Source organism: Marmota marmota, unplaced genomic scaffold, assembly GCF_001458135.2.
Source record: "Marmota marmota marmota unplaced genomic scaffold, marMar, whole genome shotgun sequence".
NCBI classification, from domain to species: Eukaryota; Metazoa; Chordata; class Mammalia; order Rodentia; family Sciuridae; genus Marmota; species Marmota marmota.
In genome coordinates, this window is record NW_025999853.1 from 29,060,122 (window position 1) to 29,087,713 (window position 27,592).

The 27,592-nt window shown below is 32.9% G+C and overlaps 1 protein-coding gene across 9 annotated transcripts in view; it reads left to right on the plus strand.

Annotated features, from left to right (window-relative positions):
* Positions 1 to 12,722, plus strand: part of Ppp1r12a (protein phosphatase 1 regulatory subunit 12A) — a 133,251-nt gene extending 120,529 nt beyond the window's left edge. For 7 of the 9 annotated variants that reach the window (XM_048804633.1, XM_048804651.1, XM_048804647.1 and 4 more), the window contains 4 exons: positions 575 to 679; positions 4,490 to 4,537; positions 7,481 to 7,531; positions 10,517 to 12,722. In XM_048804633.1, the coding sequence (XP_048660590.1) occupies positions 575 to 679; positions 4,490 to 4,537; positions 7,481 to 7,531; positions 10,517 to 10,603 (291 nt within the window). In that variant the 3' untranslated portion in view covers positions 10,604 to 12,722. Of the gene's footprint in view, positions 1 to 574; positions 680 to 4,489; positions 4,538 to 6,693; positions 6,725 to 7,480; positions 7,532 to 10,516 lie in introns of all 9 variants that reach the window. The other 2 variants (XM_048804636.1, XM_048804657.1) reach the window with 1 other exon arrangement.
* The last annotated feature ends 14,870 nt before the right edge of the window (positions 12,723 to 27,592 follow it).

A 27,592-nucleotide genomic window follows, 5' to 3' on the forward strand; every position in this document is an offset into this window, starting at 1 on the left:
AACTGTAAGCATATAGACATTGTGGTACAAGGATACATGATACATTGAAATAATTAAATGTTGATGTATAGGCTGAAACCAGTGTTTTATTATAGACCATTTTAAAGTTATCTGTATGCTAAAAATATTGGAAAGCCTTCATGGGTTCTTAATTTGTGTGTGTTTGGGTGGAAGGGGTGACAGAACTGTTGGCATAAGAAAATGAGAGATTTTTATTTTGAAAAGTTAAACTTTGTTTTTATGTATACAACAGATTAGAGGGAGGAGTGTAATCTGTATAAGAAATGATATTAGTCAGAATTACCATGGAAGAAGTAGAGATGGGGGGAAAAAGTAGATTCAAGCGTTAAGAAGACAGAATCATCAGAAAAGGGAAATGTCTTGAATTTTACCAAATGAAATTTGGATTTAAACATTAGTAGAAATATTTTGCTTGCCTTTTAATTTTAAGTCATAGAAGTAAAATGATTAATGTAACTGACACTATCACCTCCTTTGTAGAAATTTAGGAGGGTGTAATAGGCAGAAAACGCATAAGAACAGAAAAATAATTTGTTCTCCCCTATTTTTATAGCTTTATGAACAAATTTTAGCTGAAAACGAAAAGTTGAAGGCACAGCTACATGATACAAATATGGAATTAACAGATCTTAAATTGCAGTTGGAAAAGGCCACCCAGGTTTGTACCCTTTTCTCTTTGTTATTCTCAAATTACATTAAAATTTTCCTTGGTATGTCTCTGTCATCTCTACAGAATCATCCTATAGCCTTTTTGTTGTTGTTGTTGTTGACCAGACTCTGGACTGTGTAAATGCTAGGCAAGTATTCTACACCTGCTTATACCCCCATTCCTCAAAATTTCTTTATAAAAATTTTTATGAATATTTCTGTTTATTCAAGTAAAAGTGACTAAAGGTAATAGTGCTAGATCATTTTAACTTCTTTTGTAATTTCCCTTCTGTGTAACAGCCTAGAGAAGACAGACAATTTTGGACACTACAGTTGAGATAGCTAAGCAAAACTCAAATTGTTTTCCAATTTCTTTTCTGTGGTATATATTAATAGTTACAGTATATAGTAATAGACCTATCTCCTCCTCAGCCTCTTCCTTTCCCAAAACAAGAAAAAAAAAATTGTGTTCAAATAACCTTAGGAATGCTACATATTTTATATCTTGGAGATTAGACAGGATCTATTTATATGTTAAAGACTAAGAGGTCTATAATTTTGAAGAACATACATTTGCTTAATTTTAGCATGTTACTTTATAGCATAAGCATATTTCTGCATTTAGAATTCATCTTGAAAGCAGTGATCTAAATAGCACTGATCTACGAGTGGACAGAATACTTCTTTTTGGTCAGTCTTTTATATCGACGTTTTCCTTAATTTCTAAAAATTTAGTCTCTGTGTTTGACTTATACTTGTTACTAGGTCCTTTTTTTATTTTTTAACCACTGTTGTGTTGTAAAGCAATTGTTTATGCACAATGCATGCTATGCTAAAATTCAGGGGTCATGCTCATGAGGTTGAAAAGATTCCTCAGATCTTTCAGTTAATTGGGGTTTAATAAGAGGATGCACAAAAAAGTAAGAACAAGAACACATTTCATAGTAAGTTGTCATAATAACTTGAAATGTCATACAATTTAAAACCACTAGGCTGGAGGTGCTGCTCAGTGGTAGAACGTGTGCTTAGCATTCATGAGGCCCTGGATTCAATTGCTAGCACCAAAAAATAGGAAAGCTACAGCATGTGGTTTAGGTACAAATTTCTGATTCTTCTAAAGCCAGAGAAACAAGTCACTGGGTTTAAAGTAAAACAACTGTTGCATTGGCTGATACTCTTGAATATCATGCCTAGTATACTAACTTAATAATGAGAAGGATAAACTGAACTTCGTCAAAGTTAAACTGTTAAGCATTGAAGTGAACATTTTTGTCCAACTTTAGAACATTTGTCCTGAGAATTGAAGTCTACCAGGAATTCTTCCACCTGATATGTTTTATTATTCTTTTCATGACTATTCATAAATATACATAGCAGTAGCAGTTTGATAGTCATATGGAATATTTCCCAGGGAACTATCATCCTGCTTAGAATTAATCCTTAGAGGGACCTTTATATACTAGCAGTGGAAATGTAAATTAGTACAGCCATTATGGAAATCAGTATGGAGGTTCCTCGAAAAAAACTGAAAATGGAACTACCGTATGATCCAGCTATACCATTCCTTGCTGTTTATCTGAAAGGATTAAATTGAAGTCAGGATATCTTAGAGACACATGCATTCCCATGTTTATGGCAGCCCAGTTCACAATTACCAAGTTATGGAACCAGCTTGGATATCTCTTAACAGGTAAATGGATAAAGTATATACATGTTAAATAACGTTAATAAATCAATGGAGTTTTTTATTCAGCTATAAAGAAGAATGAAATTGTCATTTGCAGAAAAGTGAATGAAACCGGAGAGCATTGTGTTAAGCAGAATAAGCCAAACTCAGAAAAACAACTGTCATTTTCTCACATATGTAGAAACCAAAGGGAAAAAGGGGATCTCATGAAAATGAAGGAAGAGTGTTAGTTTATTGGGGAAGGGGGTTGAAGTTGATTTAATTTTGTTATGTACATCAATGAATATGCCACAATAAGCCCAGCTATTCTGTATAATTAACATGCACCAATATTTACCAAAAAAAGAATCCTTAGTATGCATGAAGTCCTGGGTTCAATCCCTGGCACCACAATTTAAAAAAAAAAAAAAAAAATCTTNTCTATGAAATTGGCAAACAAATCACAAAATACTACAATGTTCCCATTTGGGGAAAAAAGATTCCCAGTGAAATGCCTTTTTTGTTTTAATTTTTAAAATCATTGAAATGCCATTTTTCATCTAAAATTATAAATTTACATACAATGGCATAATGCTATTTCTGATCTTTTTCATCTAATTTTAAATTGTTTCAGTCTTAAGTATTTTATGATTCATTTGTAGATCTCATGTGGCATATCAACCTTTTGTTGTATATTTCTAGCAAATAAACATTTTAAATTAAAAACTGCCAAAAATCAGAATTAGCTGAAATAGTTCTACTCATATTTGAAATTATGGATTGAATTTCTAAAAAAAGAAACAATATATCAATTTTTGCTTTTCCAAAAAGAGTAAGTGCAAAAATATAAAACCATTTAAAATAACAGACAAAAGCAAAGATATGTGGGATTATGCATGATGAGTTCTTTAAATTTTTGTACTATAACGATAAATAAGAAATTCTGAAAGAAGATTTTAAAAGTAACTGTTACAGGTCCTAAAGATATTAAAACATGAATGCAGAAAGGCATAGCAAAAAAAAAGGCGTATTTTTTTTTTTTTTTAATTACCACATTAGGGCTAGGAATGTGGCTCAGTGAGAAACCCTGGGTTGAATCCCCAATATGGCAATAAACGGAAAATGGAAAGAGAAAAATATAAAATTACCATAGTAAACAGTGAAAATTTGTGCTTAATTAATGATGAGCTGTCTTTAAAGTACATTTGTGTTGAGTAGCCATAAGAGACCATTCTTGTTAAAGTTGTCCAGAAACATTTTTGGTAAATTAATAAAACTGGATTTTCAGAAAATTGTCTTTTGAGGAGTGAGCCATTTGTTGAATTTATTTCAGCAAATTGACTAGGAGTCCCAAGGGTCTGTGTAGAGGTCAAAGTAAATGTGATCTTAGATTCCACTTGCTTTTAACTGAGCCTGTGCTCATTATCCAGATTAGAGCTCTTGAATACAGGGTGCAGCATATGACTTAAAATCCGAAGGTCCTTTATATACCCCTACAACCAAGCTCACATCTCAGGATTTAATCACCTTTGGGCTGGTTGCATAGTACATCAAGTGAAAAAACAAGAGACCTGACCTCCTCAGAAGAAAGTCTATATAGCTAGAATTTTTTACAAGTGAAAATTATGAACCCTTTTACCAGTTCTGGAGCATGTTTGGAAAAGAAAAATAGAAGGAGTGAGCAAGACTACAATACATATGAGGAGGACAGAAAGACAAGTTTACTGGCCTGGCTGCATGTATATAGTGCCTACTCGGTTGGGTAATATTTCATTCAAGGTTCTAGAATCTGGCCATTCAGATTAGTCAATGCTAATGGTGCAAGAAAGAAGAGAATTTGAGCATCTGAGGAAAAACTAAGATGGTTTCATTTTTATTCTACAATACTCACCAATCTTTAGCCCCAACTAAACTATGAAAAGTATGGAAAATTATATAGGCCATAAAATTAAATCCAAGGAAATGATTCCATTACTTTTTATTCTTTTATTCTTTATGATTTTCAATACAAATCTTGTTTTCTTCACTCACATCTGCATGTTACACCACCTAAATATTGTAATTTCTTTAAATACTTAAAGGAGGGTTACTGTGCCTCCCCATCTTAATTGCACTTACAACCCCTTTATAATCTAACTGCTTGCTTTGTTGCAGAGACAAGAAAGATTTGCTGATAGGTCACTATTGGAAATGGAAAAAAGGGTAAGTGTCTATCTCATTGACTAAGAAATTATTTTCCTTCTTTACTGTTTTGTATAAGCAGTGTTAGGGTTTTTTGTTTTGTTTTATGGATAGTTTTAGCTAGCTTAAATTAATATTATCTGAATAAATATATAGCTGTGGGGCCTCTAGTATGAAATGGCCTTAATTAAAATTTAGTATACCACATTATTCTCTTAATGAATTATTTTTAAAACATTCTTTCCCCAGTACCAAAATCTATACATTGTGATAGTGAAATCTGATATTTAAAAAATGCTATTTGTCTTTATGTACATAATATATACTGCTTCATGTATATACATACCTTTTCATCATATATTTGTTTCCGATTTTTAAAATTAAAATAAACTTTTTTTTTTTTTTGGCAGTTGTAGATGGACAGAATACCTTTATTTTATTTTTTAATTTTTATTTGCTGCTGAGGATCAAACCCCTTGCCTCACGAGGCATGCTAGGCAAGCGCTCTGCCTGTGAGCTGCAGCCCCAGCCCAAATACTTCATTCTTGCAATAAAATTTTTTAAGTCTGGAGTCATCAAATTTTCACATTCTTTTGAAACTTAATGCTATTTTAATTTTGAGTTTAAATATTTATCTTAACCTATTTTAAACAAGAAAATATTGATTTCAAGAAGATTCTTATGCTTTTTATGCCTTTCTACAATTTTTTTTTATTGGCTGTGATATATTCATTTAAATACACTCCACTTAATATTGCTCAGTAGTCTGGAAATGGCCATAGAAGTAAATCTACAAGTTTAATCTGAGCAGTTGAAAATTTATACATGATCCAAAAACTAAAGGAAAAGTTCTTAAAGAGTATCTGTAGTGCAAGTGAGTAGTGCCTACACTTGTGGGGTTTTAAAGAAGAAATTGCGTCTTGGTAGCATTGCTCTTTAGGCCAAAGAATAATCAGAATTGATATCACATTTTTCTTTCATTTTTAAAAAATAACCAATTTGCCTTTTTCACCCAAAAGTAAAATAAACAAACCAACAAATACAGTTTGTTAATGTGGCCTTTACTAAATTGTACTTTGCAATAACTTTCTTTTTATTATTATTGGAGCAAGGTTTAAAAAATAAGTGTAATGAGTCATTTTTTAATTGGTATAATTAATACTTGTTTAAAACAGAATCACTTATTAAATTATTGTATATTGTTTATATACCATACATTATTTTTATAATATATCTCATTGAATTTGTTTCAAAGATACACAGAAATAATAAAATCATTTCTCTATTAATCATATACTAATGGTTGAAATGAAAGATATGTAACAAAATATACTTAATCAAAATATGTATTTATATTTGAGAGTCACATTTTTAAGAATATTTAATTTTTTATGAAAGTAATGTGCTTATTACAAAATTTTAGCAAAAGAAGAAAATATAAAAATCATCCATAATCTTATCAGAGAGAGTTAATATTACCCTTGTGATTATGCTTGTGATCTGACATTCTCACTGACCTTTTTTTTCTGCTTGTCAAATGCAGATAAAGTAGTTAATCCTTTCTTAATTTAATAGATATTTATCATGATCGTAACTGCTGATATTTATTTGGCATTCTCTAAGTCAGGCTTAAGATTAAGCAATTTACTTTTGTTTTAATATGTTTGTCCAACAAAAACATATTGCCTGCAGTTTTATGATTGTGAATTTCATTGAGCCAACAGGATCAGTCAATTAGGTGTAATGTTCTTTTTTTGCTCTACCACTAAGTTAAAATTTTTAAGACACATAATAAAATTGAGGCTCATAGGGAGATTACCTGTCAGAAGGTAATCTATTTCACAAAATTATGAAGATCAAACAAGATACAATACAAATAGTACTTGGAGAAGTACAGCGGTTTATGTGTATTTGTCCTGGCTATGTTATCTAGGATAAAGAAGTATGTAGAAAATAACATTTTTGTCTGTGATGTTTAAGCATGTAAATATTAGAATAACAGTACTTTTAAGTAGGAGTGAGATTCTATTATTTTTTAAGTCACATATCCTAAAAACATTGACATTTACAGTAAATGTTCTGCATTACTAAATATCAAATTATTAATCTTGGAAAGAATGTCTTGGAAAGAGTTTTCAGTGTGATTAAACTAAATGTAAATGGTTTATATCTGAAAGGTGACCGGCAAGAGTCAGTATCTTCTGGGCGGTATGACCTAACCAGTTTTACAGCTCATCAATTACTGCTGCTTGCTTTTTGCATAACACCCTAGAATGCTTATCATTTAAGGGAGAATAAAACAGTACACTGCAATAATATATTGTATGTTGGCTTTGCCTGTCACTCTGTGAAACAAGTTTAAAATAGATTGCTGCAGTTGCTTCTCCATTAGATTCACCGCATTAATGCTACCACAGTATCAACCTATATGTAAAGTCAATCGGATAAATAATGAATAGTAAACATGTTTGGAGATCTCTTAAATCCTTTTGAGATTATGAAGTACACATATTTTAGGCATGTTTGCTTCTCGCTTTTCTGCTTCTATCACTAGTAAAATTGCATCTTTGTGTGTTTTTATTTTGTTTTGTTTTCTGTTTGGGAATTTTTTTTTTCATATACAGGTTTTGAGTGTTGGCTTATTCTATCCCTAAGTTTTATGTTAACTAAAAAAATAGTTTGGACACCTTATGTATCATATTACCAGAAAGTCAAAGCTTTAAAAAAAAAAAAGAGAGCGAGAGAGAGAAAGAGCTTATAAAAAGTATTGAAAAAAATAAATGTCTTCAAATTTATTTCTCTCAAATTTTGGGATGCTCTTCACACATCACTGGCATCACATCTCTTTCTACACTGCTCCTGATTTTTATCTTTAATTTTAAAATATCACTATTTCACACTATAGAAGAAAACTCAAGGATATAATAATTACATAATTAATATTGGTACCTTAAATTGATCTAGGAACGAAGAGCTCTAGAAAGAAGAATATCTGAAATGGAAGAAGAACTCAAAGTAAGTAAACCACACTACTTATTAGAGATAGTGCTCTTTTGAATTTTAATATTATACTATTATAGATACTGTAATTGTTCTCAAAACTGATTAACCCAATTTGTGAATTATCTATACCATGTGCTTCTGTTTTCCTAAATTCTGGTATTAGTGAGCTAGAGGAGGATTTAAAACCTAAATCATTTTAAAAATCAATTTGTATAGCACTTTTGATATTTAGGTTTTTTTTTTAATGGATGATATTAACTATAATATGTGGGGTTTATTAGTTCTTTACTTTTCCATATGTTTCTTGGAGAGTAAATGGTAGAGGGAGGTAATAAAAGACAGAATGTTCTCCTTCAAAATAAATGACATGAGAAGGGATGGGCAGGTAGAAGCATATTTTAATACCTATGGAAGTAATTATTTATTTTGAACATTGAACTCTGTAGGAGGAAAAATAAAAGCATAGCTAGATGTTGACCTATTATCACGTTATGAATTAATGAATAATGCATAGGAAATTATGCCCATAGAATTAGAATATCAAGATTTAAATGTTTTATTGGATTGTTTAGTTTGTTGTTAGACCATTATTAAATGACTTTGAACACTGGAGAAAATCTTTTGGTTTTTTTTGCTTATTCATTTAGTTTGACATGGAATTTCAGAATACGTTTCTTACCTTTTTAAATCTGTTGAAATAATGGCTTTAGACTTTTCTTGTATTCATTATCTGTTATTCTTTATGCTCATGTATTCTTTTCCATTTTCTTATTTTTTATTCTTATTTCTTTATGTTCTGATTCCTACAGAACCTGCACCAAATAAAGCAAATTCAAACTCTGAGAGAGTTAAATGAGCGACTGCTGACTGAGAATAGGGCCTTGACAAGAGTGGTAGCCAAGCGCTCAGGGTTCTGTAGGCAACTTCAGTCTGTGAACCTTTAACTTATAGTTTCATCATTTCTTCTTGGTAGAGCCAGGCAGGTGCTTTCATATTAGTAAGCGTGTTTTTGTAAGAGCTCACTTTTACAAATTAATGCCATTGTGTCTGGAGCTTATCATGTAACTGTTTAATTATGCATGGCTTCTCAGAATGTCAGAAAATATCACTAATTGTATATTACAGCTGATAAACTACAGTAAAGCTAAGGGAAGATTCAAGAATTCGGTACTTTGTAAAGTTTATGCACATTTTTTAGTCTAAAAAAATATTTTACATCTTAAAATACAGCTAATTTTTATAGTCCTACTAGAAAGAAAATGGAATATAAACAATAAGACATTTTATATATGATTAATATATTTTGAGAATCTGAAGATTAAGCCTACATGTTTTTTAAAATAATGTCATTTTCAGTCAGAATCCTTTTTATTTACATCTTAATGTGTAAACTTCTTATTACTATATATCTAAACATTCTGAACACAAGAATTAATTGATTCCAATAAAATTAGATTCTTCCTAAAGTCTTGGCCTAAGATAGAAGTAGAAACTTTATTTTTATCTAATTAGACTATCTAGTACACTTTGAAAACTGAAGAAAGAGAACTAAGTATCTTGGAAAGAATATCCAAAATATGCTAATTCCATTTCCTAGTTGACTTTACAGACATATAATTTCAATTATTCTTAGTAGAAAATTTATTTAATCTATAACATTTCTATCCCCTGCTTTAATTTGTAAAACTACAGAAAATCAAATTGCTGTGTTTCAAAGATATGAGTGTGTTTTTCTGTTTGCTTCAAACACTTTGTTACTTTTTATGAGTGAATGTTTTCAAAGATCTGCATTTACTACTTGGACTTAAAAATTGTTTTAATAGCCAGGTACAGTAGCACATGCCTATAATTCCAGCCACTCAGGAGGCTGAAGCAGGAGGATCACAAGTTCAAAGCCAGCTGCAGTAATTTATCAAGGCCCTAAGCAACTTAGGACCCTGCTTCAAAATAAAAAGGACGGGGGATATGACTCAGTGGTTGAGTGTCCCTGGGTTCAATCCTTGGTACAAAAATAATGTATATTTTTAAATTTTAATAATAGTAATAGTTGCCATTCATTGAGCACCTGTCTTTAATCAGACACTAAGAACAAGTCTTGGGGTTGGAGTTGTAGCTCAGTTGGTAGAGTGCTTGTCTTGCAAGCACAAGGCCCTGGGTTCAATCCCCAGCACCAAAAAAAAAAAAAAAAAAACAAGTCTTGCCCCATGAGGTAGCGCATGGCTGTAATCCCAGCAGCTAATGCAAGAGGATCATGAGTTGAAAGCGTGAAATTAAACCTCAACAATTTAGGCCCTGGGCTGGGGATGTGGCTCAAGCGGTAAAACGCTTGCCTGGCATGTGCAGGGCACTGGGTTCGATCCTCAGCACCACATACAAACAAAGATGTTGTGTCCCCGAAAACTAAAAAATAAATATTAAAAAATTCTCTCTCTTTAAAAAAAAAAAAAAACAACAACTTAGGCCCTAAACAACTCAGAGAGATCCTGTCTCTAAATAAAATATTAAAAAGGCTGGGGATGTGGCTCAGTGGTTAAAGTGTCCCTGGGTTTAATCCCCAATTAAAAAAAAAAAGAACAAGTCTAATTCTTACCTCAACACTTTACTAGATAAGCTGGTTTTCATGTGGAACAATAATATTATGATTTTAAGTCTAGCTTAAAGCTAAAGGCTTTGGTTTAGGTGTTGAAAGGAACTCCCTTGAAGAGCCTATCCTAACAAAAACAGGCTTCTGGCTGCTCTAATATGGTGTGCTTGTGAGTTATAAAATCAAGTAATTTAGTAAATTTCTGTGGATAAGAGAATAAATCTTTTATTCCATCATTTATTAAACTAATTAGCTTCATAAATCAGGATTTTTTTGATATATGTTTTAGATGTAGAAATATATGTAACTGGCAAAAGCTTGATATCATGCGTTTGTGGTGTAAGTATAACATTTATTAAGATTTTTATCTTTTTGTTGAAGTAAAACTTTTCTTTCTGTTTTTCCTCTCATAGATGTTACCAGACCTAAAAGCAGACAACCAGAGACTAAAGGATGAAAATGGGGCCTTGATCAGAGTTATAAGCAAACTTTCCAAATAGAAAACAAACAAACAACACAGCAGGAATTGCACATATTAATAACCCAGTGGACCATAATTGGCAGTCACTGGAAGCCTGGGAAGAATCCTTTGGAGACTGTCATTTTTGGATATCCTGCCAAATGCCCTCTTATCTAGGATTTTTGTTTTGTTTAAGTTTCTGGGGTTTTTTTTTTTGTTTTGTTTTGTTTTGTTTTTTTAATCAAGACCATTGTTTCATGTTAATGCAGCTGCTGAGAAGTTTTGGGGGTTTTTGGATTTTTTTTTTTTTCTTTAAATGACTGAGAAAACTTGTTTACAGCTCCAGCATATAAGGAAAGTGTTCAAGGCCAGATATGCCTCAGATATTTAACCAGTAAGCCTTAGTTGTACATAAATACTTTTGTGTCAACAAAAACTTTCAGCTCTCACAGAAGACAGTTATTCAACATTTTTCCATGTGCCACGTTTCCAGTTTTTTAATATTTAATTTTTTTGCTTTACTCTAAGTTTGGGTTTGTATTTTTTCCTTCTAACTCTTCATGTGGCAGAGTCTTCTATGTTTTCCCAGCTTTCTTATTCATGGAAGAGAATATTTGCCCTTCTGAGATTATTGTCATGTGTTAGGCTAATGTGTTGTCTCCCACCTGGAACTGAATTGCTTGGTGGAACATTTGCTTTCACTGTTTGTGCAATATTCATTTATTTCTTATATGAATGCTTTAAGTCAGTTGAGATTAGATCTTTTAAGTTCTATTTTCTGCCTTCTATTGGTCACTTTTTGTTTTTGTTTTTTATTGTAGTATGTTAGATTCCGTAATCTTCACATTCATTTTAGCAGGTACTGAGTGATGCTGTAAATATAAATAAGTGTATTGTTTTGATTTTTAGAACACCACATGGCATGCTTGACTATTTTCTTAATTTCAGATGTCTGTTAATGCAAAGTAGGCTACTCCATGGTAGTGTTAAAAACAAAATGTGCTAACAATGTGATATAAAGACTTTAAAAGTTATACATTATGTGGAGCCCTATCTTTACAGAAATTTTCTACTGTAAAGTGCTTTTATTTTTATTTTCAGTTTTCATTTGCTAGTATTCAACTATAATTAAAATTGCGTAAGATAATTGCTTCACATTTCACATACCTATATTTATCTGAGTGCTGTCTAAAACTGTTGTGCTAGCCAAAGTAATGCTATGAAATCATTTGTAGAATTAACCCGTGAGTTAATGTTAAATGCACTGTTTTTGCCATGTGAAGAGGCATTGACTTTAATACCACCATCATGTTCAGACCATTTTATACATTTCAGTGGCCTTTTTCTAGGGGAAAAAACAAAACAAAACCAACTACATAGTAAAGATGGCTTTTATTTGGACAAATAGCTTTTATATTTTCATTAAATCATGCAAAAATATTACATCTTTCTGGCACATAACTGTCTCTTTAACCACTGAACAGTTCAGCCATTTGAATAAATTGTACATTGTAAAGCTTATTGTAGCTGATTGTATTATTGAGTGTATTGTATACTATATTAAATGTGAATTTGTACCTCTTCATTTTAAAAGGTCATTGTGTTCTACTGCCTATTTTAGATTACTTTGGGGTTGGGGAAGGGTATTTTGGTAAGCAGGATTTCAAGTCCTCTCTCTTGATGGTTTTATGAAGATATAAGGTTATGCTCTTACTACCAAGCTCAGGATTCTTGATTTTAAAGGTACAAGGATAGTTGTGGAATTTTATTTTTGGTTATATTTGAACTGTATGAATGGTGGGTCTGAATATAGAGAATTTTCATGGTCATGGTCTAATGTGGAGGTAAAATATACAGTAATTGATCAGTTTGAGTGACTGCAACATGTTCTGGTTGCACAACAGTTAGGCATGCTGTGGTTTATATTTGTGAAGTTTGGATGCCTGTGAAGAATGATTAAATACATGTTTCTAATATTTTAGTGTTTTGTATTTAGGTTATTTATTCTTTGTATCTAAAATTGAACAGCTACTGTGCTATATTGATTTTATTGGTAGTATTGAGCAGACCTTGTTTCTGCATGAAACTAGTTGCAAAACTCACTATTTTGGAAATAAAAAAATGTATTTTGACATATACAAATAAAATGAATAAAACTATTTTAAATGTGTGAACTTTTAATGAAGACATTTTAAATTTTGTTCTGAGATATTTAAATTCTGCATGGGTATTTTTTCACTAATTGCTTTATTTGGATACCAATTTGAATAATTTTTGAAATTGTAATATTGTGATAATTTGCACAGCATTGTACATGCACATCTGTAATTGCAATCTTAATTGCCATATTTATGCAATCTGTGTACCAATTTGGACAAATGTTTATATATTTTACATAAAGCTGTCTGTATGCAGAATCTGAGAACTAGTTTTTTTATGATAAGTGGGTAAAAAGTAATGGTAACAGTGAGTTTCAAAATAGTTGTTTTGTAGCACAAGATTTCATTTCCATAAACATTTTGTGGTTTTTAAAAATTAAACCTGTGCTTTTTTTCCCTTAGCTGCAAACATAGATTTGTAGTACATATGAAGATAATATTCCATTGAAATAAAAATTTTACTTTTTTAATATTAGATCATTCTTCAACTTAGATTTGTCCAAGGTTCAATCTATTAACAGTCTAAAGTTAAAACTTTGATTTTTGGTATTGGCATTCTGATACAAGACTTATAATAAGACTGTATTTAACTAAATTATTGAATTATTTTCTTTCTACTTCAGTACTTTTGCCTATTTATGCTTACAGAATTGTTGATGTTATTGTAACTTGTTTTCCCCTCAAAAAAACTTGTCATGTGCAAAAGCTTGAAAAGTAGCTGTAAAACTATCACCGAGAGTTCATTTGAAAAAGTAAAGTAGGTTTTAGGCTACTTTATTCATTGCCTAAAAGTTTATTACCCCTTAGTCCTTCCTGGCTTATCCGAGATAGTCATGACTCCCAATGCCAGCACAAGAAGAAAAATATCCAGTAAGCCAAATTCTTCTCTAAACTAGAACCATATTTTCCATAGGGCATAAATAGCTTTGTAGACTTTATTTCTATCATTATAAGCAGAATACAGAGCAAAGTCCACTAACAATTATTAACTACCCATTAGCCTATCTTGTTAATGAAAACCTTTGTTGCCAAGATGAGAGCTGATAGATACAGTCTTTGCTGTTCTGTTTTCTACTACTATGTGTGTGTGGTCTCTGTGTGTCTGAGTACGCACGTTCGGCAGGGGTAATTACACATAAATACTACTGTCCAAAAAATATTGGGTTTAGAATAAAATATTATTTATTTTCTTATTATATGTCTCTTAATACTAAATCTATTTGAATTTCGTTTTGGAAAACCTCTGTGAGTAATTACTATATAAATAACAATGTTTTCTTCTTACGTGACAGTCATATTAATATTCAATGTCTACAAAATAGGTTGCAAGTACTAAATTAAAATAAAAACATAGGAACAAGTAACTTAATGTTCTATTTCTGTAATGTAACAATAGAGTATCTAATGCATAATATATCTGTAATTTGAATTTTTATTAAAACTTTACTATAGTTTACTAGAAAGAAGGCCTTGAGTCAGACTAACTCAAAATGTCACTGCTTAAATTCCAATAAATATCTGGGTCACATAATTAACTGGATTTTTATTTTTAAAAAAACAAATTAGAAGAAAAGGTAGGCATGTACTTAGTGCTTATAGATCTGGGAGAATAGTAGTAGGAAAGAGGTGAGATTTACCTTCCCTTTCTCACAGTTTTTTTATGGGTTTGTTTTGATACTGAGTCTGTTTCAGTAGCTTATCATTTGATTCTTAACAGGCTAGGTAAATAAGAGCATATCTCCACTTTACAATGAGAAAATTAAGGTTTACAGGTTACAAATTAGGTTAGCTCCCCAAAACTGGTACAATACAGAGCTCTTCCCAAAACTTAAATGTGGTTGTTCCTATTTTCCCCCACTCAAAATCTGAGACTTTTTAATGTTTATTAGTTAGTTCATAGTTTATTTCCATTAAATTACATAAAATATTTTAGTCTATTTTATAGGTTTAGGCTGAAGATACTTGATGCTCTTTGAGGATGGCATTTCTTGATTTTTTTTTTTCCTAATCCCATGTTTTGAATCTCACACATGCCAAACTTTTTCTTCTTATAACTTATTACTGAATACCACTTTGGGTTATAGTGGTATTTTATTGTTATTGATTAATTGATAAATGCTCTAATGCTCACTAATTGATTCCCTAGTGCAAATTCTGACTATGGCCTATAGTCACCATAAGTTTGTAAAAGATTTTACATGTATGCATGAAAAAAGAAATGCCTTTTGCATTCTTCAGAAATACATTTTTTTAAACTAGTAACTGTAGTTCTAAGAACTTTTTTTTTAAAAAATTCCCTAGTAAGATATACAATATTGATAGTGCTACAGGTTTAGCAGATTTTTTTCTCCCAATGAAAATATATGTAGAACGTTATGTGTATAAAACAATTGCATTTCTGTGAACTCATTAACATAAGCCCTCCCCCCCCCAAAAAAAAAAAAAAACATTCCAAATAGGTCCAAGACATTATCATGACAGAAGCATGACTCCCTTACTTGTTCAGTACACAGTTCTTAGTTGCAATAGCATTTTTAAGCAGTTTTGCCTGACCTGCACTTCTCTTATAAAAGTACTTTATTCATGCTTTGGTATACTAGTTTATATGAGTGAATATGTGCAAGTCTGAGTTTTAAGGTGCTTCTAGTTTCCCTCTCAATGAAAAAAAATCAAATACAAATACAGGCTTCCACACAAAAATAAGATAACTTCACAGTAAAAGTGTCTTGGTATTCTTCAATAATTTACAATTAAGTATATTTATAATTTCTAAAGCATTTGAGCTGAATTAAAATATTGTGAGATCTGTAAAATGCCTTTGCAAAACTGTATTCCCAGTGACTTGGGAGGCTGAAGCAAGAGAATTAAAGATTCAAGGCTAGTCTGGGCAACTTAGAAAAGACGCTATCAGAATAAAAATAAAAAGGGCTGAAAATATGGCTCAGTGGTAGAGCATCCCTGGCTGCAACCCCTGTTACCACTAAGAGGTAAATAAAATAAAACCAATTTGTAAACCTTTACTAGTGAACATTTGGATTCAGTCAGATCTAGGAGGAGGAGGAAAAGAACCCCACTTGATAAATGTCAGTAATGTTAAGCATCTTGTAGTAATGAAACATTTAATAGTATTGTTCCTGGTTTGAATATATTAAAACAATTTTTTCAAATAGTTTACTCAGTTACTATAAACATCTAACTTTTTGCCCTGAAACCAGTAAAAGAAAAAGGTACAAGAGGTGGATTTCAGAGGACTTCTTTGAACCATTGGAAAGGAGACAGTACACCTCTGTAACCTTGCTGCCACACGTGTTCTAAGGATTCCAGGGACACTGACCTGCTACCCATGTGAGTTTAATCTGTTTATGAACCCCAGTTACTGTTTACAAAGAGGGAAAAGTGGCTGGGCATTTATAGGCATCATATACAAAATGTATTTGCCATGGCAGAGACAGGTGGTGTGGGCTAGTAGTTTAGAAATGAAACTTAAAATTATCATTAGCAATTGCTGCTCAGTATGTCCTATTTTAGTTACAAGTTATAGTTGTTGGAATATTAGGATTATCACTAATTTTGAATGCCTTTGAAGTTTACACATTGGTTCTTCATATTCTGAAATCATCTGGGCTATTTGTCAGCCTTCAAGTCAGACTAATCTTTTTACAAAATGGTCTCTTGCGTAGCAGTTTTTAAATCTGATTTATTCCTTTAGTCCTGCCTATCTCATTCATTCTCCGTGAATACCACATTTCCAATATGTATTACTTGCTTGACTGAAACCAGTAGATGGAAAACCAAAATTTTAGCATATTCTTTATAGCAAACCCTACACCTATCTTGTATTTCTGGTTTTTAAAAAATGTTTCTTTTGCTCTGAGCTCCTGGAGAGGACAGAGTCTTGTTCATCTTTGTTCCCAAAACAGCACAGTGCCTGGCACATAGTTGGTGTCCACTGGATGTTTTAAAGAGGAAAGAGTAAATGAACTACTTGACTGGCATCTGAATTCCTTTCTCCCCCAGGACTGACATCTAGATTTTTAAGGAAGTTTTTAAAGTTATTAAATATGAACAGTCTGGGCTAGAGGTATAGCTCAGTGGTAGAGCACTTGCCTAGTAGGCATGAGCTCTGAGTTTGGTCCCTAGGACTACAATAAATAAACAGATACAAACATGATTTTTTCATACTTTGTCTCAGTCTTTCAACAAGTTCTTGTTAGCATTTACATGCCCAGCATCCAATAGCAAAGCAGGCAAAAATAAAATCCTTACTTATGGAAGTTACATTCAAATAGAAAAAGATCAAAAACAAACAGTTACATATTAATTTAGAAGACAATCATGGGGAAAAAAATAACAGGGTAAGATATCTCAGGAATTAAGCAAAAGTAGAAAGCTTTACTGAGAAGGTAACTTGAACCAAAATTGCAAGAAAAGCTCGCCAAAAAAATATGTGAATTAAACAAGTTAGAGTAGTGTGAGAAAGAGAGGCAACAAGAATGCTAGATTAGGGACTTAATTTAGATATTTGTTGACGATGCTATGGATGCTAGACTTGTTTCCTCAAAAACCTTATCTATCCTCTTTTCCCAAGAATTATTTGTAGCTCTTTAGAGTAAAAGCCACAAACATATAACTGAAATTGTTTTTTAATAAGTGAGATAATAGTTGGATTATAAATTGTGAATTAGAAAACTTGGGTTGAGTCTCCTGATAGAAACTTAATTAAATGTAAAACATTTTCCAACTCTACAAGGAATCAAGTCAGAAATGGAAAACTGGATTTTTATAAATATCATTAAAATATAAAAGAAATTTTCATCAGTTCTTTGAGCAAAATAAATAGTTCTTAGAAAACAATTTTCTCTCATTGGTCTGAACATAAATGTACAGATTTCTCAGGAATTAAGCAAAATTGTTACTATGCATTTTTCTAGCATTTGTGTTCAGGTAATTTCTTGTTTCTTTCCTGAAAAGCAAAAATTGAATATTAAATTGTGCCTCCATAAGTATTATGTACTTACAACAGAGATTATAGTCCTATAATCCACATGTGTGATATTCATCGTCCGTCTTGTTCTAGGAGTGGTTACCTTTATTTTTCCTCTACAACAGCTTTTCTTAAACCTAAGGCACCTGGGGAGCTTGTCCATACACAATTTGAGCCTGCTTAAGTTTCTATTTTTTTTTTTTTAAAGAGAGAGAGAGTGAATTTCAATATTTATTTTTCAGTTTTCGGCGGACACAACATCTTTGTTTGTATGGTGCTAAGGATCAAACCCGGGCCGCACGCATGCCAGGCGAGCGCGCTACCGCTTGAGCCACATCCCCAGCCCCTTAAGTTTCTAATTCAGTGTTTTGGGTTTGGAGTGGCACACGATTTTGTGTTTCCATTAAGTTCTTAGATGATACTGGTAATGCTTTACTATATTAATTGCCTCTCTTCTGAATGGAAATAAAATGTCCAAAAGTAAAATCACTTGTGAGAAACAAAAATGTAAGCATCCTATGTTAATTTGCTAAAAGGAGACTGTATGGATATCAAACATTGGATAGCACCAGTGATAGTTTAAAAATAAAAGATTATGTATTCCTTCACAACCACATTCCCTGGGAGGAAAAAGTACATTTACAGATAAGTTTATCAAAAATAAAAACAGGAAAATATTATTTTAATATGTAACAGATATCATTCTCATACATTTAATTAGGAAAAGATTATCCATTACCCTTATTTCTCTCTTCCCCCATCCCCCTCTGGTACTGTATATTGATTTTGGGGGTGCTTTACCATTGAACTTCATCCCCTGTTTTGGTTTTTTTTTTTCTTTCTTTTTTAATTGTTTTTTTTTTCTTTGTGTTTATTTTGCTTTTTTTTTTTTTTTTTTTTTTTTTTTTTNAATAGACTTGAAAATTTAATTAGGACCCTGTAAAAGCTGACTGGAGTTATCCATCCAAATATTGAATGTTTCTATATGTAGGTACTATTTTAGGCGCTAAGGATAAAGCAGTAAACAAAACTGTCAACACCAGGATGGAGTTTATATACTATTGAAGGGAGAAAGAAAAATAGAGGCAAAATTATAAGTCCTTGGAGAAAGAGCGGGATAAGGAATGTTGGCAAAGAACTGTTCGAGGCGTTTCAGTTTTAATTAGGATGGTGAAGGAGGCATCACTCTGCTGACAGAAGGAAATGATAGTGTGTGATCCATCAAGATTACCAAGAAAGAGCATTCCAAGTACATTTGGAATAGCAAGGTCGGTGTGATTGGAGCCAAGGGAACAAGGACGAGAGTAATAGATGAAGTCAGAAGGATTCTGGATCATACATGATCATATAAACTATCATCAGTACTAAAATTCTTCATCTGAAACTTGAAGCCCATTTGAAAGAATAATATAACCTGTCATAGATGTTAAAAGATCTCCCTTAGGGCTGGGGATATAGCTCAGCTGTTAAGAGTGCTTGCCTTGCATACATGAAGACCTTGGGTTCAATCCCCAGCATCACAAAAGAAAGGATTTCCCTTAGACCACATAGGAGACTATTAACAAAAATCCACATGGAAGATATTGTCTGGACCCAGGGAGATAATGGTGAAGGTGATAAGAAGGGGCAGTATTCCAAATTTATTTTGAAGCTAGAAACTACAGGATTGGATCAGGAATATGAAAAGAGGGCCCTAGCAACTAGAAGAATGGAATTGCATTTAGTTTACAAAGGGAATACAGCAGAACAAGTTTGTGGTAGAACATGCTGAATTTCAGGTTCTTATTAGTTTGCATATTTGTTAAATATCCAATTCATGATGTTGAGTTTAGAACAGAAGTCCAAACTGGAGATAGAAATTTGGAGCCTAAGCATATATATGCATGATATGTAAGTTCCTGAGGCTGAATGAAATCCTTGAGGGAATAATTTCAACTAAAAGTAAAGGCCTAACAACTGAGGCCTAGGTCTTCCAATGGTAAGATGCCAGAAAGATGAGAGATCAACAAATTCTGGAGGCCAGCCAGTAAGACAGGGAAAAAAAATTAAGACTGATGTCCTGGAGAATAAAGAAAATATTTCCAGGAAGCAATGATTTCTGCTCTAACAAGGACAAGAGCAATTGCAGTACAGTTGTGAGGCAAAATCTTGTTTAGATGAAGATGAGAGAAAAGAATTGAATTAAGTATGAATAGTTTCTTTCAACGTTGGGCTGAAAGGCCTTGAAGGACACAGATCCTAAAGAGAAGTCCAAAAAAGTGAACCCAATGTCAGCTACTTTTTCCCAAAAGTATTTGCCAATTTGTAACTAGTGGTCCGAAACTGAGTCAGATATGTTATCATTCACAAGTTAGGGGCATCAAAACATAAGAGTTCACAGCCTGCCTAAGGGGAGGAGCTGCATTAAACACCTCAGGCTTTCAGTTTGGCTCTTGAAGGGGGCCTACACTATAGAAGAAATACCTAATCCTGAAATAAGTAGGCCATCTTATTTCTGAAATTAGCTCTTTCCTAAACAAGATTAAGATGATCTGTTCTTACCTCCCTGCCAGAAGTGAAGTATATTATTTCTGAAGAAAATAACATCATCCAAAGGCTCAAATTTTTATATTTTTTGTTAACAATGTTCAGTATTGAGTCAAAAAAATTACAAAACATATGAGGAGAAAAAGCAAATGACCATAAATACAGGGAAAAAAATAGAGGAAATTCCATTTTTTAAGTTGTTTTTATCCGAGTTCAACAAGGAAGCAGAACCAGTATGAGAATCATGGAATAAGGAATTTATTGTAGCAATACTTTATACAATTGTGAGAAACTAAACAAGTAGAATCTGAAAAGGCGGTGGTGGATCAGAGTAAAAAGTCATGAACCAACCCTTTTAAAGCACTGATATGGTCAATCAAACAAACTAATCAGAGAAACAGAAGCCAGGCACATCCAGCTGCTGAAGTGGACCTTCAAAAGAATGCTAGATGAGTTGTATAAAATGTATTGCCTCTTCATCTGGTGGTAAACCTGGGGTTATTGTTGGTCACTGAGTTCTTTGGTTATGAAAAAAAGATGAACATGGAACATGGAAGAATGAGAACAGAGTGGAATCTACTGGCACCATTGCATTTGTTTCTAATAACAAAGACTATCAGAATATTAGGTGCTACTTCACCTTTGCCTTCCAAATCTCATACTTGTTTCTCTTTGGTCAGTTTTAATCCAGAACTAAATGGAGGAAAGGATTCTTTGAAATGTTGTTGCAACCTGTATATAGATACACAAGTATATCAGAAGGGATTTTAAAATAGCTGCAATTCACAACAAACTAAAAACCTAAAAGGTTTCCATGGTGATGCCTACCAAGAATAGGAAGAATAACACAAATCTTACATAAACTCTTCAGAAAACAAAGGAGGAGGGTGCACTGTCCAATTTATTTTTTGAGATCAGTGTAACCCTAATCCCAAAACCTAAAAGATATTACAAGAAAATCCCAAATCAACATCCCTCATGAATGTAAAAATCTTTAGCTCTATTATCAAGTCAATCAATATATAAAAATGTAAATCATCAATCAAATGTGGTTTGTACCAGCATTGAAAGATTTAATTCAACATTTAAAAATCAACAACTGCTGGGCACTTTGGCACACACCTGTAATTCCAGCAACTCAGGAGGCTAAAAGCAAGAAGATGGCAAGTTAGAGACCAGCCTCAGCAACTTAGCTAGATACTGTCTCAAAAAGGACTGGGGATCAGGGCCGGGGCTGAAGGTCAGTGGTAAAGCATTTGCCTCACATGTGTGAGGAACTGGGTTTGATCCTCAGCACCACATAAAAATAAAGGTATTATGTGTCCATCTACAACTAAAAAAAAAAAATTTAAATAAAAGGACTGGGGATTTACAAAAAAAATTAATAAATGCCATAATTTATCATTTTAACAGTAAAGGAAGAAGAACATGATTATTTCAATAGATAATAAAATTTTAAAAACTATAACTTCACAATTTAAAACTTTCAGCAAACTAGAAATATAAGAAAACAATATGAGAAAGATCATCCAATAAAAGCTTATATAGCCAAAATAATAGTGAAATACAAAATGCCTTCTTCCTAAAAAGTAGTGGATGTCCTTTCTAGTCCTCACTTTCCTCTTCCATTTAATGTTAATGTTGGCATTCCTTGTTAGTATATTAAAGAAAAACAAAATGCACATATATTTGAAAGAAAAAATATTTGCAGATGACATATTGCTTGCATAAAAAATCCTAAGGAATCAACAAAATAACTACTAGAAGTAATAATTTAATAAGATCTCAGGATATATGATCAATTTAAAAAGCCAACTGCATTTCTGTATTCTAACAGCAAAAATAGAAAAGAAAGAAAATATTAGATGATTTAAGGATTACATTAGTACTTAAAGTTAAGAATGAGTTCTGGGATATTGCAAAGTGCCAAGAGTAGCCAAGACCATTTTTATAAATAAAGTTTTACCCTCATAACTATCAAGATATTATAAAAACATACTATAAAACAAAGTTGAATTCACATTTTCATGTTAGAAAAATAAACGTATGATACAGAACTCCAAAATACACCCAAGTTTCATGGGAACTTGATAAGTCACAGATGTAGCATCATGAATCACTAGAGAAAGAATGGTTGGGACAGTTTGTTATTTAAACAAAATAATAAAATTAGATCCTTCAGAAATTCCAGGCAAATTATAGCTTAACTATGAAGAGCAAAACCTTAACATTTTAAATAAAATTTAGGAGACTGTGTCTTTCTGATCATAATAAGGTGAAAATTTTAACCTTAAATAAGGTTAAAACTTTAAATAAAATGCAAAGATAAAATCATAAATAAAAATACTGATACACTTTATGTTTAAATTTAAAATTTATGAATATATACAAAAGGGAACAAGTTGAAACAAGTTGCAAGAAAGGACATTTTAACTAATTTGTTCCAGGATTAATCGTCAAATATAAACTAAGAATTAACAGAAGAGGAAACCCAAATGACTAACAAATATTACCAAGGTTTATACAACCTCATTGTTTATAAAATGCAAATGAAGACCACAATGAGACATATCAGGTTGGCAAAAATTAAAAAAAAAAAAAAAGATGTAAAACTGTGTCTCAATTGGAACTTTAGTGTACTCTCAATGTATTAATTGTCCCAACTTCTTGGGAAAGGAATCTGAAAATTTTCTAATACAATCAAAAACTATAACCCACCCCAGGGGCTGGGGTTGTAGCTCAGTGGTAGGTACTGGGTTTGATCCTCAGCACCACATAAAAAATTTTGTTTTAATTTTTAAAAAACTATAACCCACATGTAGCAATCCTTTTGGGCGATGGGGTATATTCCCTAAAGCAGTGCTTCTCAACATATTGCATCTTGGCATACCTAGAAAATGATAATGATCATATAGAAGAAGGCATAGTTGGATAAATGGATGAATCTGCTCACAATAACAGATGACCAGCTCTAAGTCTCCAGCTGTCCCAGCCACCACCCCAACCTCTGCTGCTTCCACACGTGTACCCTATTTAAGAGACATTAAACATTCACGTAGCTGGAAGCAGTGGTAAGTGTCTGGCATCCTAGGTACTTGGGTGGCTAAAGTAGGAGTATCACTTGAGCCTAGGAGTTTGGGGCCAGCGTGGACAAGATGAAGAGAACCCATTCTAAAAATTCAGAGGCTGGGGTTGTAACTCAATGGTAGACTATTTGCTAGCACGTGTGAAGAACTGAGTTCAATCCTCAGCACCACGTAAAAAGTGAAAAAAATAGTATCATGTCCATTTACAACTAAATATTTTTTAAAAATTTATATAGAGGGGCTGGGGTCGTGGCTCAACAGTAGGGCACTCGCCTAACGTGTGAGGCCCTGGGTTCGATCCTCAGCACCACATAAAGATAAATAAATAAAATAAAGATATTGTGTCCAACTAAAACTAAAAAATATAAAAAAATTATATAGACAACTGAAATATTCACTGCAATATTTTTTGTAGTAATAACAACAACAAACAAGGTTAAAAAAAGGCTGGGTGTGGTGGTACACCCAATTAGTGAGACTCTGATTCTAAATAAAATATTTAAAAAGGGTTGGGGATGTGGTTCAGTGATAGAGCTCTTGTCTGCCATGTGTGGGACTCTAGGTTGGATCCCCAGCACCTCAAACAAACAAACAAAAAGAGACAGAAAGCTTTATTTATATCTGTTTATGTGTTTCTTTTCTTTTTTTCTTTCTTAATTGTGCTTTAGTTGTAGGCAGACACAATAACTTTATTTTACTTATTTTTATGTAGTTCTGAGAATTGAACCCAGGGCCTCACACAAGCTAGGCAAGCACTCTACCACTGAGCCACAACCCCAGCCCCTGTTTATGAGTTTCTTGAAGTGAGGTAGAAAGCTTAGATTTTGGTATGTCAAGTAGTTCACAATAAGTTGATGTTGCATAGTTGTGGTTTTCGACTTATTCTTAACTTCAGAGTCCTTTTTTAAAATTAAAGCTGATGCAGAATCCCAACAGATGAAAGAGACGAGTTTTCTATTACATGAGAGGAGGATGGGACAGAACTTTACTCAAGTCTGGCAATGTCTTTACTCTCCAATTCCATCTAGCATAGCCCATAAAAAGTTTTCTCAAACTCCTCAGGGTTTCAAGGGAGCACATTTGAAATTTACTGTTCTAGAATGGTATCTATTTTTAAATTTTAAGCTAGCATGAAGTTTTGTAAAAATGAACATTACATACTAATATATATGTGTGTGTGCGTGCGCGTGTGTATTTGTGTGTGTGTTGGGTTGACAGTTCCATAGTTGGACAGTATAATTTCAATTAACTTTAAATTTTCTAATTTTGTGATAGTGAGTATGGATTTGGTGAGTGAAAAACATTTAAATGGGGAATCTTAGGGCTAGAATTGTAGATTGATGTCAGTCACATAAAGCTTCACCCAGACACTTCTTCCCTAAATAACAATTATAGACAACAAATTCTTCCTGAATACAGGTGACATGCATTGCATCATGGAGAATGGAAAAGAACGAAACCCTCTAACTCTGATTGGAGGGGCAAGAAACTGTCCTGGGCCACTCCATTAGAAGTCTTTTACTTCTGGGTGAAGGACATGATCTTTGAAAAAACTGCCTGTGAGACCCAGAGATACAAGGTCTGGCTAAATCTAAGGCTAGAGCAAGAGGAGAGAAAGCTCTCCTGCTTCTTTCTCCCATCCCAGTGCCTATCAAACACCAAACAACAAACAATGGAAGTTTCCTGTTAGGGAAGAGGCAAGACCTTGAAGAGACCCTCTTTGTGGCACAAACTTAGAGGGAAGGCATAAAATGAAGGAAGAAGCAGAATGTTTAGGAAAAAGCATCTGGGAACGAACTCCCACCCTAAGCACAAGGTAAATCCAATAAATTTAAAACCAGTGATATATGGACTATAAATATAGCAACACAAAAGACAAACCAGCTTAAATCTTAACTATACTGTCTCAAACCTCTACAGGCCTAGCAGAAGATGTCATTTTCCGTAATAGTACTTATCACTATTTATCTCACTAGCTACTGTTCTATGTGCTATATTTATTATGCAATTAAAGGGTAAAAGATAGGAAAAAGAAAAAAATAGATTTTCAAGAAACCAAGAAATCAATAGAATCTGATTTGCAGATGATACGGATGTTGAAACCATCAGATAGGAAATTGAAAACAACTATGATTGCTGTGTCAACCTATAAAGAAGGTAGGGACTATGCATGAATAGATGAGGAAAATCAGTGAAGATAAAAGTTATAAGAAAGGCCAATGGAAATGGCAGGAGAGAAAATGTAACATGTAAAGAATGAATTCTATAGAAACATTGATAGATTTAACAAAACTGAGGAAAGAAAAACTGAAGCTGAACAAAGGTCCACAGAAATGATCCAAACTGAAGCTCAAACAGAAAATTAAAAATGAAGAAAACAAAACAAATAGCATTCAAGAACTGTGTTACATTGTCTGGTCTACCACATGTAACTTGAATCCCAAGAGAAGAGTGATAAAATGGAACAGATAGAAATATTTGAAGGGATAATTGTTAAAAAGTTTCCAAAAATGAGGAAATGCATCAAACAGCAGTTGGTAAAAGCAAAAGGAGGATTTAAAAACAAGAAAACTAGATACACTATATTCAAACTGCTAAAAACTGAAAAGACAAAATTCTATAGACAATCAGAGAAGAAAAAAATTATATACCAAGAATAATAAGAAGACTCCTCCTTCAGAAACTGTGCAAGGCCAAAAAAAGCAAAAAACTGAGAAGTGATATCTTTAAAGAAAAAAGAACTGTTGTTGTACACAGCAAAAATATCTTCCAAAAATAAATGACAGGCCAGGCCGAGGTCAAACTGCATTGCTTAGCGAGAACCTATCTCAAAAAAAAAAAAAAAAAAAATGTCTGGAGATATATAACTAAGAGGTAGAGCACTCTTGGATTGCATCCCTATTACTGCTGTATTTCCATTAAATAAATAAATGACAAGCACTGGGGAAGCAGCTCAGTGGTAACAGTGGTAGAGAAATTTCTTAGTGTGCACAAACCCTGGGTTTGATTACTAGCACTGGAAAAAATGAAGCCGGGCATGGTGGCACATGTCTGAAATCCCAGTGGCTTGGGAATCTGAGACAGGAGAATCGCAAGTATGAGGCCAGCCTCAGCAACTTAGTGAGACCCTTTCCCAAAATGAAAAATAGAAAGGCCCCCTATGACTCAATGGTAATGCACCCCTGGGTTAAATCCCCAGTACCAAAAAACTCAATATGCATACTTATCATCTACTACAAATTATTATATTATTTCATATAAAATGAAAGAAATTTACATTTGTTTATCCTATTTACTCCCTTCACCTCTTATGAAGGGTGCTAGTGCTATCTTGTGCTAGTGCTATCATACATTTTATATCTACATATTTATGAAAGCCAAAAAAGTTATTATTTTTGCAATAATAGTTATACTTTAACAAAATTAAGAGGGAAAAAGTTGGTGTATTAGACCCAAAATGTCTACCCTAATAATAACCCTCAAATATGTTCATGTCCTAATCTACAGAATTTGTGGATATATATGTTATATGGTAAAGGATAATTAAGGTAGTAGGATAAAATTGAGTTTGCTAATCCACTGACTTTAAGACTGGATTATATATGTAGATCTAGAGTAATCACAAGAATCTTTAAAATGAATGGAGGCAGTTTGAGAAGGACTTGATTCAACATTGCTGGCTTTGAAGATAGAGAATTGGGGCCATAAGTTAAGCAATTCAGTTGTGTCAGGAACCTTGAATGAATTATGGTCCTTGAAGTGTCTGGAGACAGAGGCAGAACCTCTCCTTGGAAGTTTTCAGTGTTAAGGCACTGACTGAAGTTTGCCCAGTTGCTATGGTGATGTCCTGTTTAAAGGGAAATTCCATGCCAGCCACAGATTTATCAATTCCCAGCTGCCCTGGGTAGAGAATTATGGACACAATCTGATAATTCTCAATGGGCTATTGATACCCTTAACTTCAGTTCTGTTTATAGTTGTTGATGGATCTTTATTTATTTATTTATTTATATGCAGTGCTGAGAATCCAACCCAGTGTCTCAAACATGCCAGGCAACTGTACCACTGTTGAGCCACAGCCCCATTTCTGTTTAACTTGAAGCAGTTTTCTCACAATAAATTCTTTTGATGTTAAAACCTGTATAATAAATGTTCATGGTCACTGCTTCTCTTTCTGGGTTGTTAGTGAACTACCAGGACCCAGCTTTTTATCTGTTTGTGTATCTGTCTTTTCTCCATCTCCTCACCACCTGGTTGGTTACCTGAATTAAAGG